This window comes from Lutjanus erythropterus, chromosome 6 (assembly GCF_056507025.1).
Source record: "Lutjanus erythropterus isolate fLutEry1 chromosome 6, fLutEry1.hap2, whole genome shotgun sequence".
Taxonomy (NCBI): domain Eukaryota; kingdom Metazoa; phylum Chordata; class Actinopteri; order Lutjaniformes; family Lutjanidae; genus Lutjanus; species Lutjanus erythropterus.
This window is the reverse complement of record NC_139322.1, coordinates 35,091,175-35,110,218: the sequence shown is the minus strand read 5'-3', so window position 1 is coordinate 35,110,218 and position 19,044 is coordinate 35,091,175. Positions and strand designations below refer to the sequence as shown.

General features: G+C 40.9%; 1 protein-coding gene across 1 annotated transcript; it reads right to left on the bottom strand.

The window, feature by feature from the left end:
• Positions 1-5,800: 5,800 nt before the first annotated feature.
• krt5 (keratin 5) lies at positions 5,801-11,152 on the bottom strand. Its single transcript, XM_084721781.1, has 9 exons — positions 10,526-11,152; positions 8,454-8,662; positions 8,265-8,325; positions 8,052-8,147; positions 7,680-7,844; positions 7,462-7,587; positions 7,071-7,291; positions 6,909-6,958; positions 5,801-6,702 (listed from the first exon to the last, which is right to left on the bottom strand). Exons 1-9 carry the CDS (start codon positions 11,042-11,044, stop codon positions 6,497-6,499), a joined length of 1,653 nt encoding a protein of 550 aa, XP_084577907.1. The 5' UTR covers positions 11,045-11,152; the 3' UTR covers positions 5,801-6,496.
• Between the last annotated feature and the right edge of the window lie 7,892 nt (positions 11,153-19,044).

Genomic DNA, 19,044 nt, shown 5'->3' with positions numbered 1-19,044 from the left:
TATTTACTTATAGATTTAATCATTTAAATTTATCTGGGTGTCTAATAACACGTGTCTGCAGTGTGACAAACTAAGAACACACATTTATTGTTGCTTTACAACAGGTAGTAAGTGGACCTTCAGTTAAGATTATTTTGTACAACATGAATTAACTTGTGTGCTGGGAAATAACAAATTGACTACTGTAAATGTAAACTTTTAGTATATACAAGTACAGGGTAGAAAGATAACTGCCTTATCATGAAAATATCTTATACATTTTTATCTTATTTCAGACTCATTTTGTATGCTTCTGTGTAACATATTCATAATATGTAAAGGTTAAAATAGTGCGATTTCACTTATTTTAAAATAAAGGATTGTATAAAAAATTTCATGCCGTTGTGGAATTAATGATGTGAGAATGACTATGATAATTGAATGAGCTCAGGTGGATATGGCTGCAGCAGAAAAAGTGTCGTGAATGTCATGGATCATGGACCACTAGAGGGCAGCATCATATCACAGCAAAGATTCTCTGAGGAGGAGGGAGACGGGGTGCAAAGTGGAAATTTGGGAAACTGCAACAGAGATTTTAAAGGAGCGCAGATGAGCTTTCCTCCTTCAGTAGATGAATGAGAAATCAGTCTGCACAGTGGAGCTCAAACATGAAGAAATAATATCAGTAATGATTAATCGGATTGTTTTTTCTCATCTGTCGACTTTTGTTGTGATTCATTCTTGAAATTATCTAGCAACATCAGGCCTTTCAAGCTGTGCAGTTTTACACTCGCTGCAATAGTGTGCATGGAGCTCTTAAAGGCATAGGTCAAACAAAAATGAAAATTCAGTCATTATCTACTCACCCTCATGCTGATTGAAGGTTGGGTTTAGTTTTTTAGTCCACAAATCTCTGCTGGAGTTTCACAGGAAAACAGCACTGCAGAATCTCCCAAACAAAGGAAGTGAATGGTGAGCAGTTTTCAAATGTAACAAAACAACCGTACAAAACATAAAATGGCTCCAGACTCTTGGTCGAGGTGTAATCCAAGTCTCCTATAGCCCCGACATGTCAAGTTGACTTGTCTTTTACTTCATGTTTTTGGCCTAAATCTTCACTGTAGATTCTTTAGCTTGGAGCTGCGTTCATGTGCACGTGCACACCATCTGAACTGTGTGTGTGGGGTGTGACGGTGTGCGCGCGCAAATAAACGGCATGTGGGGCTTCAGGAGACTTGGATTACATCATATGAGCAGCAGAAACAAAAGAAAACAAGAACTTTTTCCCACAAAAGTACAACAAACCTATGACAACCTATGGAAGCCCATTTCCACCACTGAAAGAACAACATATCCCCGAGGTAAGTCATAAATATGAGATAAAAAGTCAGAATTATGAGATTAAAAAAGTCAACGTTATGAGATACTTTAACAACAGAGTAGCAGATATTCTATTCAGTTTGACACAGATGGACTGTGAGTACATAGAGGACTACTTTAAACATGGATTTAAAACAGATGAAATAGTTATTTTGCTCGTAAATTCACATGGTATTGTAAGCAAACTCACCCTTAAAAGGATTTTAAGCATGAAGAGGCTCTGGCATCGAAAGAATAAAACCGATGTGGCTAAAGTGGAAACCTTCATTGAACAGCAACTGGAAACATCTGGTCAGTGCCATGATTACAGATGTATGCACCAAAAATGTTGGTTAAAAGAAATAGTGACTGAAACATTTTGAATATTACTACAGTTATCAGATGGTGAAAGTGTTGATCTGAGGTCAAGAACCAGACTACAGAGTCATGTTTACCACAGCTGTGGTCCAAATTATGTCTGTCACATTGACAGCCATTTGGAACTGCAATCAGTGGATGCACTGATGGATTTTCCAGAAAGATGATATGGCTTGAAGCTCACAACACAACTGTCTACTTCATGGATGCTGTGATAACTGCTGGTGTCCTGCAAGGCTCTGACTTGATTTAGGAGCAGAAAATGGGCACATGGCTGAAATGCATCGTTTTTTTGTATTTTTCTGAGAACCAAGCAGAGACAGACGCTGTCACCTTTGGTCCACGTACTGGAAACCAGCGCATTGAACAATGGTGGCTGATCCTGTGAAGTGGGTGTGTTCAGTTTGTTAGACTGATTTGACAAACTGAGAGAAGATGGCTACTACTCTCTCTCTCTCTCTCTCTACTACTCAGATACTCTGTCAGCTGTTCATCTGTCATGAGTTGTACGACACTGCAATCAATCTAAAATGAAGAAATATTTCATGATTTCTTAGGTCAAAATATTTACAAAGTTCTTCAAAACTATGTGTGTGTGATTTGTCAAAATTAAGCATTCCCTGTGTCTAATAAATACCTTGTCCTTGACCATTCGCTGTATGTCTTCCTCAGACACATCCATCTCATGATCTTCTGTAATCTTGTTAAAAAAAAACCTCTGCATCCCTGTTGAATAAATATAAATTTAATAACAATAATGATGATGATGATAAATCATTTGTACAGATGAAACATTGTCTATAAATATACTAAAAATCTCCAAAGTCTACATAAAAATATCTGTCTGTTTTTTTTATCATTTGAATATCTGTATAGGAAGATATTTTTCGATGTCTGTTAAACACCAGTCACAGACTGTGCCACAGAAATCAAACATATTACTTTGGCATTCATATTTTATTAGATGTAAATCTTTTTTTTATTCTGTGGAAACATTCAACATTTGGTAGTCTGTAGAGCGAAGACAGCACCTGAACACTTTCTGATGTACAGTACACGGTTTGAGATGGTGTCTGCTGCATTATAAACGTGCCAAAGTACATTGTTCTAGACTCTAAAAGTAGCCGAGATGCAGTATGCTATTCACGCCAGCTGCACCGCCTCCTCATACGAGGAGCAGCAATAAATGTCATGTCATTAAATATCGCTGACATGCCATTCGTGCCATGGTTGTGCCTGAAAGGTGATGGAGGGTCCTTTGAAGACAGCACCACTTCAGCGCGTGCACAATTTGTATCTCATAATTTCAGCTTTTTTATTATGACTTACCTTAGGGATATTTTTTTCTCTCAGTGGCAGAAATGGGCTTCCATAACAACCTGACTTTCCTCACTTGTAAAATTCTCTTTTAAACTTTATATTTGTAGTCCTAATTTGTGGCGTAATTCAAATGGGTTCAAAAAATGTTGTCTGTCACCACTGACGTCTCTACACATTTTCTCTGAAGTAAGGTCCCACGGTGCATGATACACAGACAACATTGCCAAAGAAAATCTGGCATGACTCAGGCAGGAATCATCAAGTTTTATCCACATTACATCATGCTTGCTGATTTGTTGCTATAGCAGCAAGAAAACACACCATTACCTCAATAAAATGCGGATATCTCTGGGATTGACCCTTTTTGGAAACCTTTGGCAGAATGCAAATACACTTCACTCTGTGTTTTTAGACATTTTGATGCAGAAATTTTTGCATAGTACAGCTTTAAAGCATGAACCACTGTGATATTTTCTATAGGAAGCATCCAAACCAAATGTTTAAATGAATAGCATTTAATGTAAAGTTTTATTTATAATACTGGACTAATACTTGGGCTAATTAGGGGAGTAATGAAATGCAGGCAACCATTTTACTACTTTTATGTATTTAAAATACAAAATATGAGTAACTGTATTCTGTTAGTGTGTAAATTGTTGGTATTCTGAATACAGTTACTGTCTTTAAAAGTAGATTCCTTAGAGGGATTACTATATTTTTGATTTATTTGCTCTAAAAGTCATATGAGGCATGCATTTCCCATAAGACCTTTTCTTTCTTTTTTTTTTTTCAAAAAGTACAACAATTTGTGCTCACGCAGTGCAACTGCCACACACCACACAATAGGAGGAGACACACCAATTGCAATATTCTTGGATGATTCTGGTTTTGGCCAATTTCAATTTTCAATCCTCTTAAGAACTATGATGACAGAATACAAAACATTTTTGTAACGTTTGTTTAGTGTAAATTTCATTAATATGTTAATATTAAAACTCTGACTATTAAATAACTTTAACATTTTCTTCAAAAGAGCTGTGGGTTACAGCCAGGCCATATATTATTATATTAAGATTATATACCAGAGCACCATTTTTTTGGCAACACTCTCAGCTGCTCTGAGATTATAGACTATCTGTCTTCTCTTGATCCGGTTCTTGGAATCTATCGCTATTACTGACTTCCGCTGTAGTGGCTGTGTCATTACTGTCTGTGTCGCTGCATGCATGACGTGACCATTGTGTGCAGTGTGTGCGCGCGCGTGTGAAGCCGGTCATGCTAAAAATCAGCTAGTTCTGGTCTCCGGCCTTTCGATCAGTGCATCCCTAAACATTTTACCTACATACGGTCAAGAAGGTCACAAGATTTCAGTGCAGTGCGAACTCTGTTTGCCATCAATCAAGCTGCTTTCCACATCAAAAGACTCTTCTACTTTGAAAAAGTTCTTTTTTGGCTATGCTAGTGTGCTCTGTTATAATAATGAGGGTCTAATCTTAGGGACAGAGGGTGTTGTACGCTGTAGAGATGTAAAACCCCCTGAGGCAACTAGTTGGCTAATTACTGTTAGTGCTAAGCATTAGTGCTCTATGTGACCTCGCAGTAAAAGGATCTCTCCAGTGAGGTCATTCCAAAAAGCAAGTGTTAACTACATTCAGAGGGACCCAGACAAAAGGGGCTCAGCAAGACAGTTTTGAAAAGTAATCCAAAGTATTTAGAATATGTTACTTAACTTGAGTAATCTAACAGAATATGTTGCAAATTACATTTCAAGGCATGGATTCAGTAATCTGAAGGGAACATCCATCCCAGCACTGCCGCTCTGCAGTACAAGAATGATGCTGTTTATTTTCATGAGTTCTGCACCAATAATCTTTTGGTGCAGATGTTTTTTTCCCAGTGAAGATGTATTTTTAGTCTTAGTGTTTTAGCACTACAGTATCATGTATGTGTCCATCAGGAACATATTTTAGATCCTGATATGGAGCTCTAGTTTTAAAACAAATCAGCTGGAAATATTGAAAAGACAGTTGTCATTGATTCTACACCATTATCTTTGCCATGCTAGGATGGAAATCTTGGCAGCTGTAGCAACAGTAGGTAAGAGGGGTGGGGCTTAGCAAACTGTCCATTATGAACCTAAATTATAGAGTGCTGTAGGGATGACATATTTTTGTAGGCCCAAACTGGAAGTTAGCATTGCTCTGATCCTTCCACCAAAACCCAGTAGGATTTTTCCACTGGATTTTTGATTATTGCAGAAAATAAGGTCTGGGGCAAACACAAGTTTATTTTGACACATTTTGTTCAGCAAAATAATCTTCACAAATGAACCACTTTTTATGACTTTTGGAGCGTAAATGCAATCACCAGAAGTACAAAGCAAACATCAGGCTAGAGAAGAAACTACATCCAAGTCTCATGACTCCATGTCGCCACCACTAAGTGACTAGTGTTCAGTGTGATGATGTTTAATGTCCCTGACAGCCTCTGTAGGCTCATTTAACTTCTTGTTAGCGATCATGTTTTTTAAGACACCTAAAAACTTTAAAAATTCCTGAGTGGGGAGTTTACTGATGTATTTTATGTCTAACTGTGAAGATCGCTTAAGTTTGTGCTCTTATTTAGAGCATTTAACCAAAAACCCATTCAAAATAGCCATTGATTTTGAGACAAGGGAACCATACGTGCAATTTTAGTACTCTGTTTGTATTGCTCAAATGTTATTGTACACCATTAATCAATGAAGACACAGAACTGCTAAAAATGAGTATGAAATCAGATTTATTTGGACATTCGGATGGTAGAAGTTCACAATAAATCTGGTTGTCCCAGTCAGCCTAATCCATGTTTCTTTTTTATTCAGAGTGAAAATGGAAGTAAAGCAGGATCAAAACACCGTTTATATAGTGGAGAGCTCATTTTCTCTCAGAACAGGAGAAGAAAAAGAGGGTCCCAAAAATGAAAAATGAAAGTGTTATATGTGGCTGCTTTTGATGATGTCAGAATGCACAACAAAAAGTGTGCAACGATCGTTGCCGTGTAAGGATTCTCTGTCATGACACTACAAGTATCTTCATGTCTGCACGACAGCACATCCAGCAACCAAAAGACAGCCAGGCTGACTGATCAAGGGAAGAAAGGACTGACTCACATCTCTGCGGCTCTTTGTTTTTGGTCTAATAATCTCTCTGCTTATACTTGTATTTTGATGGAATCTCTGACTCTCTATAGGTTGAGGGGGCAGGAACACAGGAACTAGATGCCAAAGAGAGCTGTACCGTCACATGGTACTGGAAGCTGTAAATGGTCAAATGCAAATGTTTCTGAGGCTTCTGTGTCTGCAGGAAGAGAGCTGGCGGGGTTGATGAAAGCTTTTATGAGTGGTTGCCAAGGAAAGGTGGAAGGGCAAGTAGAGGAGAAAAAAATGAGGGAAGAAGAAAGAGAATGGCAACGGCTGTTTTTAGTATCGCCTGGACACACTCATGCTGCTGCTGGAGATCATGCTGCCGCCACTGCCGCCGCCGCCAATTCTCATGCTGCCGCCGCCGCCGCCGCCACTCATTAAGGACATACTGCTGCCACCCATGCCAATGCCCATGGCAGCGCCGCTGCCCATGCCCATGCCAATGCCCATGCCGCCGCCGCCGCCGATGCCGCTGCCACCAGCTCCTGGTGATGAGAATAAGACATTTTCAAATGAGATGAGAGGAATTTGAATTTCTTACTGTCAATTCTTTTGGTCTTTTCATTAAAATTTAGCAACTAAGCTGATTTTTACTGAAGGTTTTCTCATTTATATCTTAGAATATCCTAGCGCTGGCCAAGATACAACTTGAACTGTTAAGATATATTTCTATACATACCATAGCCACTGCTTGAGCTCTGTACATGGATGGTTGCGGATCCACCGCCACTGGCAATTCTGCATAGAGGTACACAAACGAACAATTTCAGCACACAATGTGATGTAACACCACTCCAAGTGTTTCACAAGAAGTACTGTCTCATGAATCCAAAGCAGTGAGGCTTTTTACCTGGATTCCTCTCCTTCCAGAAGCTTCTTGTAGGTGGCGATCTCAATGTCCAGGGCCAGTTTGACGTTCATGAGCTCCTGGTACTCGCGGACCTGGCGGGCCATGTCCTGTTTGGCTCTCTGCAGGGCCTCTTCCAGGTCCCTAATGCGGGCCTTGGCGTCCTTCACAGCCAGCTCACCGCGCTCCTCAGCCTCAGCGATCTGGGCCTCGAGGTTGGCACGCTGGGAGGTTGGAAAGGTAGCAGAAGCTTCAGATGTGATATTTCTCATCAAAATGCCCTCTACATGTTTAGCATGTGGTCTTTAACATGCATTCAGGAAACTAAAACCATCTAAAATATTTAGCGCATTGCTGGTAAATTGAACTGAGGGTTATTAAGCTGTAAGCTTACCTGTGCCTTGACTGCCTCAATCTCATTCTGGAGGCGGCTAATCATGCGGTTGAGCTCAGCAATCTCACTCTTTGTGTTGCGAAGGTCATCTCCAGCCTGGCCGGCACTGGTCTGCATCTCCTGGAACTGAAGGAACAAATCAAAAAAAGCAATCATTACAGATTCCACAAACTTTAATGTTGGACTTGTTGTTGAGATTACTGTCTCTATCTACCAACCTTTGTCTGATACCATGTTTCAGCCTCAGCACGGCTCCTGTTGGCGATATCCTCGTACTGAGACCTGACTTCAGCCACAATGGCGTCCATGTCCAGGTTACGGCTGTTGTCCATCTCCACAATGACTTGGGTGTCCTTGATCTGTCCCTGGAGCTCACGCAGCTCCTGTACAAGAGATATAAGTTGTTTTGAAAAATAGATTAAAAAGAGTTGGACAGGAAAGATGGTACAAACTCTATTTCTGTTCATAAACTGTCCCACCCACGGCATTTATTGTCCCCTTTAATATTCGGTTACATTGAGATGTTTTCCCTAAAAGTCAGAGTAAAGAAACAGACATAAGGGCAACAAGGTGTGGTTCATTCTTCTTACCGCCTCATAGACAGCTCTGAGGAAGTTAATCTCATCCTGAAGAGCGTCAACCTTGGCCTCCAGCTCAACCTTGTTCATGTAGGCGCCATCTACATCCTGTAAGTAGAGAAGAAAGAGATGGTCTGCATTGGTAGAGGGAAAGTAAAGCCTCATTCCACTGTCATTGCTGACATGGTGGAGTGACAGGCTTTATAATCGCAGATCCTCTCTCACCTTCTTGAGGAGCACAAACTCATTCTCCACAGCGGCACGCTTGTTGATTTCATCCTCGTATCTGACACAGACAGGAGAAAAATTAGCTGAAGGAAAACAACATTGGGCGTCAGCTACTGTGGGTCAGCTGCTGTGTTCAAAGACAAGGCACGCCTGGTCGCCTGGTCTCCTGTGCAGGTGTGAACTCACTTGTTCTTGAAGTCCTCAACCAGTCCCTGCATGTTCCTCAGCTCTGACTCCAGCTTGACCTTCTCGTTGCCGAGCCCATCGAGCTGCCTGCGCAGGTTGGCGATGTAGGCCTCGAACATGGCGTCGATGTTGGAGCGGGTGGTGGTCTGATCCTGCAGGAGGCTCCACTTGGTCTCCAGCATTTTGTTCTGCTGCTCCAGGAAGCGCACCTAAAAGGCAAAATCATTTGGCAAGTTAAGATCCACTGTCAAGGTAATGGTATGACTCTGAATATCACCACAAAACCATACTGAGAAAAAGATGCAACCACGCATTAACAGAACAAAACAAAATACTGGAAATAATCAATAGAGTTTTGTGTTTGACAGTGTCTGTTTTTACTGTGTCACTTTCTGCAAACTACTAATAAAAGAAGGTAAATAAGTAGATTATATTTACTGTCTCTTGTCTTCATGACTAGGCATGCTCACACTGATGTAACAAAGATGTTTGTCTTCTTTGTTTTACTTTCCTCAGGTGATTCATCAAGCCACACCTGTGTGTGTCTTTCTCACACAAAAAGCCCTTGCATGCAATATGGGCAGCTGTTGCATTAAAACGGTCCTCGGGGCAGATGTCGTAGACACGATCCTCTGTTGACTCTCGCCGCACAGTGTAGCTGAACTGCGCCGTACTCTAATAACATCATCATCCTGAATAACATGCTTCAAAGCCTGTCCCTCGGAGACAGAGGATGTATAGTGCTCTGCCATCCGGTTCTGAACCCTACACAAGGTGGGGCCCATCCCTCCATTTTGGGTGTGTACCAGTATGTGCAAGCTTTTTTTTTTTTTTTTCCAGGTGAGGTGTACGGTGCCACACCTCAGCCTAGCCCCTCCCCTGACGTTACCGCTCCCTCGCCTCCAGGATGCATACTTTCACTGAGTGAACTTGCCCGCCACAACCCACAGTAATTAATTCTACATGCCTGAAGCCATTAACTGTCACGGCAATTGAGTGCATGACATCTGTGTAATAATTAAATAGATATATAAAATTTAAATATCCACTACACACTTGATCCTTACTTCCTATTTGCATTTTTAATTGTGCACAATTTAATCTGAATGACTGAATAGTAAGAAATCTGCTTTGAATTAACAGGATGGGATCAGATCACCTGCACAAAGACAGATGAGGTGTGGTATGTACAACCTGCAGAAAAAGCTAGCTGAGCATTTTCTCTTGCAGGGTGCAGTTAACTGGTTCAGATCTGCCTGACAGAAAAGGCCCCTCATCTTTAGTTATACATTAAAGTGTAGATGGACAAATTAAATCAACTAAATTATTCTACCGTCCCCGATCATATGGAATAAAGACAAAAATTAATGCAAAAATGTTTGAAAAGTGAGCTCTAACCTTAAAATTTAAGTGACTGCAAATCATTTAAATGGGGTCGACTTTCTGCAGCATCTTGCTGCCATGGGAACAGGTGAAAACCTGATCCTTTCTTTCCCTCACACTGAGAGCCAACGGTCACTGGATACGACCACTCTACTGTTTCCTGCCTCTCACTCTGCACAGAGACAGCTGGCTAGAGGCCAAGTATGGTCAAGAAGAGGCTAGTTTGAAATGAGATGTGCCTACACTGCAGTTTTGGTTGACCGACTATATCACATTCATAATAATAATAATATACTTGGTAGAGATAGGAGTTTTCAGAGTTAGCTCTAGCCAGATCATTAGTGTGCACATTATTCAGGTTTGGATCAGTTGCTGTGTAATATTTAATGAGACCAGGTGGCCCCTTAGTGACAGTCTGTTGCAGCTATTCACACTTGCACACACCAGTGAACTACTGTGTGCAGTGCATCCATCTAACACTAATATTTCATCAATCATATCAACATGTATTGTTGAACGACACGAACCTCAGAGGTAACATCAAAAACATTATGCATTTAAATAGAGAATATGACATGTAGTGAGCAACTTAAAATCAGATATAAGATTTTTAATGTTCTTATGAGACTGTGTGGGACATAAACTTTAGACAGAAACCGTTTCAGTAACTGACAGAGGAGGGCACCTACCTTGTCAATGAAGCTGGCGAAGCGGTTGTTCAGAGTCTTGATCTGCTCTTTCTCTTGGGTACGGACAGTCTGGATGGTGGGGTCGATCTCAAGGTTCACGGGGGCCAGCAGGCTCTGGTTGACTTGGACGTTTGTGATCGGCATGATAGGTCCACCACCGCCACCGATACCAACACCGCCACCGAAAGCACTGCTACCGAAAGCACCACCACCACCACCGTAACCACCAGCTCCTCCACCGTACATAAAAGCACCACCACCACCAGCAGCACCACCACCAGAAACCATGCCTGACCTAAGGAATGAGCCGCCCATGCTCACTGCTGCTGGTCTCCTCGATGTCATAATGGCAGATTGTGAGGAATATCTTGTTCCTCCTCCTCCTCCTCCACCACCTGATGACACTCTGAAACTACCACCGCTGAAACCACCAGAGCCAATCATACCACCGCCACCGCCATAACCACCACTGCTGGTGGTGGTCCTTACAGTTTTCACTGACATACTACTTCTAGACATTGTTTCCTCTGAAATGAAAGAATTCGCAGAGAAAAGGGGGAGCAAAGAGAGAGAGAGGTTTGGCAGAGCACTAAGAGGAGAGTCAAGTCCCTCTAAGTATCTTCTCTCTGTCTGTGATGGATTTTTATCTGCGGCCAGCGGAGGAGGAGGTCCCGCTGAGCTCCGCCTCCTCTGCACCACCCCTCAACCTTCCTCCAATTACCTGGATCCTGGAAGGTGCACTGGCAGGCAGGTAGGTTGGCCTGGAGCAGCTCAGCCTGTTGGACAGGTAAGTGTGCCACCCCTGTAAGGTGATCGGGGCCCGACACACCCAGGTGCTCAGCGAGGAAAAGCATCAGAGTCTGGGGTGAGAGGGGAGGAAAGACGTGCTGGCAAAAACATTTTTACTTGATTAGCTGCGGGCGCTCTAAGAGGTGTGGGTGGCTGGAGGAGTAGGAGGGTCGGGTGGAGACCTCTATACTCACCGACGCACCATGTTCTGTTTTTCTTCTTCTTCTTCTTGTGAGATAAATATGAATATGTAGAGCTTCAACTTGAGCCCTAAGTGTCATTTGATTTGCAAAACTCATTATTGCCAGCTGTTCTTAAAGTTGATCCTCCATATAAATGCATGTATGTAAATACACTGTATGTACTCAAATTCTGTTAAAACATTTTGCAACATTGTGACCAATTAAATGCCATGTGGGTGTGTTTTTAAAGGCATAGTTCACCCAAAAATGAGAATTCGGTCATTATCTACACACCCTCACACTGATTAAAGGTCAGATTTATTTTTTTAGTCCACAAAACACTATGGGAAAACAGCATTGCAGAATCTCCCAGCCTAAATAGCCTTAGCTTGGAGAGATGTTTACGTGCAACCCATCTGAACTGCATGTGTGTGTGGTGTGTGACGGCGTCCACACGCAAGTGAAAAGCATGTTCGTTAAAATACCAGTAGCTCATACTTTGCAAATACAAAATGCTTCCTTACATGATCACATTTTAGCTATTTAGTGGCCTCAACATCATGGACTCAAGGAGTCAGAGTCATTTATTATCATTACAACACAGTTGTACAATGAGTTCTAGTTCCACCATGCTACACACAAAATACAACATGCAAATAATTGATGAACTCTTTCCCTGCCAGTAAAGTTGCCAGCCAGTGCCAGCATTTTTGACAAAATTCACTGATTTTTCAACACACACAGAATATTTAGTTATCTGACTATGTTAACTTGGAATATATCAGAAGAAAGAACAAATCTGCTAGTTTCAGATATAAAAAACGTTGAATATTGGCTGGTTGCATAAAAAAATTAAATAAAATAAAATCCACTTTTCAGACAAAAAACTGAGAAAACAGCTTTTTTGTAAAATAGACATTTTTAAGCACAATATTGACTTCACATTTTTGTTTTTGTTGTTTTATCACTTTGTAAACAACAGTGTGGTAAACATTAGCTGTGTGTGTGTTCAACCCCTCTGCCAAAAACACTGTTTGAGAGGCCTGGGGGCTGGAGCGCTCTCTGCCCCGGCTGCAGCGCGGGTCTCACGGGCTGCGGTGCGAGCAGCCTCGCTATGGCCCGTCTACTGTGGACGTCCGAGGGCTGCAGTGTGAGCCCACTCTGTGGGTGGGTTTTGTGGCTGAGTCATGATGCTTTCTGACCTGCGTATCTGCAGCTGAGCACCAGTGTTTTCATGTCAGATAACAGACGGAGACAGCTGTCGAGTAGACAGGAAACAGGAGAGAGAGTGCAGATGACATACCGCAAAGGGCCGCAGGCCGTAATCAAACCAGGGCCACTGCAGCAAGGACTGAGTGTATGTAGGCCTGCAGCTTGTAGGTGCTTGATGGCACTATACAAGCTACCTTAAAATCTCATACCACTCTGTGTTCTTCAGCAGTTTGCTGTCATCACCAAGGTTCAGCAAGTGTCGCACGTTATGAATACTTTCTGCACCTTTTTGAATGTTTCAGCTTTAAAGGTAAAGTTAATTTACAGCTTGGATGTTTGCCACTAAAAGAACGTCAGGGGTTAAAAGCAGAAACCAGATTTCTTGTTCTGTCAGATTTGGAAATGTTGATACCTGTTGAAACACATCTCATCAGCACTAGTTGGCTTCCCAGTCTCTGTCCTGTAGTAGCATCTAAATGAGCTTTAGGGCACAACTGAGTCACACCCAAAATGAAAATGTCAGCACTTCACTCTCACTTTTAGTCTTCTCATCTCGACTAAGAACTACATACTTACTGTAACATACTGTATGTTCATGCATCTTTGCATTAATGAAACATGTTTTGGAGGAAACACATAAAATATGTTCATTTGTGCTTCAAGTGTTTACTTTTAACTTTTTGCAGGTACATCTGCAGTTGTTTTCCCTACAACATATATCAACTAAAGCACAGTTAATAAATGGTTTGGGCTGAGCAACGAAATCCACTTAATTATGGTCGCGGAAAGATTGCTGCCATGTATTTAGAGACTTGGTTGGTTACAGTGATCAGGTGAACACCAGTCTCAGGTCGCAAACAAAGCACTGACCCCCAAAAATTGCATTGTTGTGACCACAGAATGCATGTGCATTTATTACTGAGGTACATATTAATTAGGACAGAAATACATTGCAGAATATGTCAGAAATGTAATATTATATTCATGATAGTCTTGGGCAGTATGTAGTTTTTCCATACCTTCAAACATTCCTGATATTATACAAGGGTGTAGGGAATGAAGGTGCTATTTATGTAAAACTTGTGCAAAATGGCCAAACTGACTGTACTCCCTCCACGTAGGCAGAGCTGATCATCATAGTGACACTATTCGCACAGCCGGGAACAACACACACATTCAGGAGCTTTGCTTTGGTCTCGAGCAGCTGCAGCAAACCGACAACTTCACTGCTCACTTAGGAAGCGCTGCTCTGACAAGTGAGTAGTCTGCAGCGTTTGTTAGCTTACCTTGATCGTCAGGACTGAATCCAAAATTATCCCAAACAGAAGCATTAAGACTAATTACAACAACAAGAAATCAGAGACCACTGCACCTGCATCTTTACTGGGTTGTGGTTCCACAAAAACACCCTGGATCAAGCCAACTTGAAGCTTTTATTTAGAATGCAATACTATTTTTTGACAATATGCACATAAACATGAAGATGGTGCCCGGAAAAAAGGCAATGAAAACATATTTTATCTACATTTTGTAATTTAGGTGGAGCAGATCGTGGTCCACAGACTGAGATCAGCTCACTCTGTTCTGCTTTTAATCCCGCAGACTCTCCCCTCACTTCACCCAGCAGCTGGGAAACAAGATTTTTTGTTTTTGTGGGTAAACTGTACATTTACTGCCACCATTCACATACACAATTTCAGTGCTAAACTTTAATCCTTCTGCTGAGATTACCCTCCACACCCACAATGCTGTGCTTATGCCACAACCATCGTAAAAGTTGCTGTGATTGGTTGGTTTAATTTGTATTAATTGTTGTGATCGCGACTGCACAACTTCCTGGAGGGACTGACTGTTTAGTTCTCTAGATAGAAATGACTAGATAGTGAGAGGAGAGTAGACATTTTAGACACAGCCACGGTATTGTTTTATGGTAGCTGGAGATTTTGATTGAACAAGACCCAAGAAAAAACTGTTTTACCTAAATTCCACCTGCATGTCCATATCCCCACCAGGAGAAAAAAATATAATGGACCACATCTAGACAAATATTCCTGACAGCTTCCCTGCCTGCATTTTGGTCAGGAATTTAGCTATTACAGAAGAATCATCCTAACTGAAAAAATTCCACACTAGGAATTCTAAGTCAGGATGGCATAAACCTGTCCAGAATTCAAACTAATTGTCAAAAATGAAATGACTGAAATACCATGATTGAAATGCTGCTAAAGCCATATGATGGTGCTTTAAATTTGCAACTTCCAAATTGCCAGGAGCATTGGGTTACTTCCAGCTCTGTCACAACCTCGCTTTTTCTGATAAGGGTCAATTTCAGACCAAGACTGCAGACCATCTGTACCAGTACCGTCTGTCTTTTCTTGTCTAGCAGCAAGCTAGCAGAATGCATGCCAACTGAACAATCACGTTTATAGCTCTAGTTAGGATTTCTTAAGATATGAGGTCTAAGATATGATAGGACACAGCCATGACTTTAGGAATTGCTTCTGTAATAGCGAGATAGGTTTTTTAGTTTCTTTGAAACTTAAGATAAGAAAAGCTGTTAGGATTTTTTCTGTAATGACGCCCCTGAATACGTCCTCCAATACTGCATGAGGTTAAGCCCCGATCACTGTTCTGAGATGGACCAAAGACCAGACATGCTTGACAACAACTTTCACACTACGCCACAATGTTTTGGGAAAATGGCCTGAGGTCTAAACCTGCCACCTCTTTCCAAACCACACACTTAAAGTACAGTAGACAGTTGAAATTTCTGCTATAAATGGAAATAATTGATCTCATGGTTACCTCATCTGATGAAGAAAGAAGCTTTGAATAATTGACATGTTAATACTGTTCTGCAAGACTTCTGCGCTGTAATGATATAGAGTGTCCACAACTTGTATTGATGTAGAAGTGTAAATAATGTGATCAACTCCATAGAAAAGCTATAAAACAATTATGTGCACGTTTCTTCTGCACATATAATAATTATATGAGGAACAGACCCTTAATGCAAAAACAATTGAAAAATGAGGGCCTCACCCTATTACATTAAAAACTTTTTCATAAAAACCTGACAGTCATCATGATGAATATTGTTACTTTCAACCGAAAACTTTTCACCATTCCTTAAAGGCAGCGACGCCCACAAATCTATTACAGGTCTGTATTAGATCTTACGTGATATGACGGGTGACATTTCAGGCTTTCTAGTCAGTGCATGTGCAGGAATGTTCACAAGCTCATTTTCTCTGTGAGAACCAACCTTCAGATGGGAGTTTACGCTCCTGAAACTTGGCAAATGGAACTGCTGAGAAACGAAGAGCAATTAAACGAGGAGCTGATTCTGATGTGCAGTACCTGCTGGTTTCTACTGCCAATAAGGACAGCGATTGTATTATACAGCGTTTGTAATTTGATACTTCACTGTAACTGGGATCGACAGCCACCTCCAGTATTGTGTCTTGCTAAAAATTTAAAAATTTGTCTTGGCCAAAGACATCTACTGAGTCATACACTGTGTGCCACACCTTAGCAGTCAAGTCAGGTGAGTCAGGCCCATTGAAATACACTGAGAACACAGTGTCACCCCTTTTTAGTGTGTATTACACTAATAATACATTGGAAAAGTTGCCCTTGTATCGCCCTATGCACTAGGTCTTGTTCATGTGAGTCAAAACTCATTTTACCCTATATAGCTGTATCTTCAACATTATCTTCAGCTGTACCTACAGAGGCAAAGGCAATAAATCTTGCAACAGATTTTGTATCATTGCGGTTCCTATGGCTGACTGTGTGTAATTGTTTCTTTCATGTGCACTGGTTAAGCAGAGCCTCTATAAGCCTTGTGTGGGCTGAGGGGTCGGAAATCCTGACGAAGCTAACTTTTTCAGTGAAATATTAACTTTGATTGAACAATCTGTGAGTGTGTCATTTTTAATACAAAAAACGGTAACACAAAATCCTTTATTAAAGTCGACTAACCAAACTGAAACTTTGCAAAAATAAACGACTTAAAGGGATAGTTAACCAACTCACCCTCATGCAGACTGAGGGTTTATTTTGTTAATCCACAAAACACTATTGGATTTTCATGGGAAAACAGTGTTGCAGAATCTTCCAAACAATGGAAGTGAATGGTGACAAGTTTTCAAAAATATAAAAAGACTGGGGAAAAAAAATTAAAATGATGCCATACTGCTTATCTGACATAATCCTCCTAGTGTCCTGACATGCTGTTTGCACACCGTCACAACACACACACACAGTTCAGACAGTGTGCATGTGCATGTGAACGTGGTTTCAAGATAAGGACCTACAGTGAAGATTCAGGCTAAGAATGTGGTGTAAATGACGTCTTTCAAGTCAACTTGGATCCAAGGAGACTTGGATTACATCAGAGGAGCAGTATGGAGGCATTTTATCATATATATTTATGCATATTATCTTTTATTCTGTTGTTTTTTTATGTTTGAAAACTGGTCACAATTCTTAAGGCTCACTTGTAGCATCTTTAATTAGCCTGTGAACCTATTTCACAGGCATGTTTGTTGGCAGTACATCAACTGTTAAACAGATCCATGGAGGCTCGGGGCAGTTAGTGAAACAACCTTTTAATGTCATAAAAGTCTAATATTATGGAAGACAACATGTATTCAATGTTGCAGCCTGAGCAGTGTCAAACAAAGCAACTTCAGACCGCTCAGGTGCAAAAATATGCAGAAACGCCATCCTTGGAGATTTCTCGTGATTTTTATTTTCATGTGTACCTGTCTGTTAATTTGATTTATGACAGATATGTGACGTTATTTGTTGTTCTGACCAATCAAAGACATAATACTTTTTAAAAAGGTACTAGGGGATGCCTGTAGATTGCTGCAGTGATGATGTATTTTTGTTGGCTAGCCAGGAAGTTAGCATCGCTCTGGTTGCCTTCACAAATGCATTTTTTTCCATTGGTTTTTGGATTATTGCAGAAAATATGTGGAAAGCATGTTTCGTTTTTAGCCAGGTTTTTGCTATCTGAAATTAACATCCCAATTAGTGTCAGTGAATTACGGATGACCTCTGTGTAAACCATACATTGGGGATGTTAACCCATATGTTAAAGTAATGCTAGCTGGTTATAAAATGCCTAATAAACCTTTATTAGTGATGATGTCACACAATGTAGACAGGAGCCAGGTATAGTCAGGTTGCTGGCATGCATATTGTCCTTGGGCTCTCAGTCAGATACACCTTGCTTCTCCCTAGCTCCACCCTCCCGACCAAATATTGCCGCATTAAATCAAGATGGCCAAAAAATCTACAAACCAACAGGTGGCGTGAAGGTGGCTACGACCACTTCTTTTGTAGAGTCTATTGTTTGCACTTTTATGATGATTTTCATCATCATCAGCTGCCTAAGCATAAGGAGCTTCTTCCAGTTAGATTTACCATTTCCTTTGCTACTGTAGCAACTGTGTGTTTTGAGTTGCCTTGGTGCATATATTCAATTGGTGCAATCTGAGTTCGAAAAAAAACACCTGATCAAATAAGCTAAGCACAACAATCAAAAAACACTCCAAACTTGAACAGTGCACTCAGTTGAGTGCAGATCCCCACCACACCACAGGTGGTGAAGCACCTACTGCAATCCAACTGCCAGAAACAACCAGTGGGTATTTGCAAAGTTCAAAATCTAACCAATTCATCTCTGAATCCAAGTGACTTTGCCTCTATTCAGAAGAAATTCCCTCCAGGCATTCTGGAGATATCACGATTACCTGAATGGAATGCCCTGAAAAAAACAAAAAAAAAACAAAGGCATTGCATGTATTTAAAGTCTTTTTCAGGAATTCTGAATCACAGAGGTCCCTCGGTATACAGTCCTGCATGTGCACAAAAAAGATTAGGCCGATTGGTCCAGTAGTATTCGAGAATTTGTGAGAGTTGTGTGGTCTTGCACAGACTCAATCACTCATGCACACACAGAGCTTAGCTCATACAGGTTGCTGTTTGTCAGTTTATCTGTAAATGTCTCCTCTTGGCAATGCACTAAAGGTTAAACCACTAAGCATGGTTAAAGAGCACAACATGTTGTAGCACAGCCTACTGATACTAACACAGTATAGGGGTAATGTATTTTAGTCCCACTTACAGCAAGTTCTTTGTCTCTATCTGTCTTTTGTACAAGAATAAGGTAATTGGATTCATACTGTTTATTAAAATAAATTAATCAGAAGTTTAATGACGAATGCTTTTCAATAATGAAATACTTTTTGTCTTTTCAATGCCATTCTTTTCATCTGCATATTGCTTTATATTTAAACACAGCCCAAGCTCTTCTTCACTTTT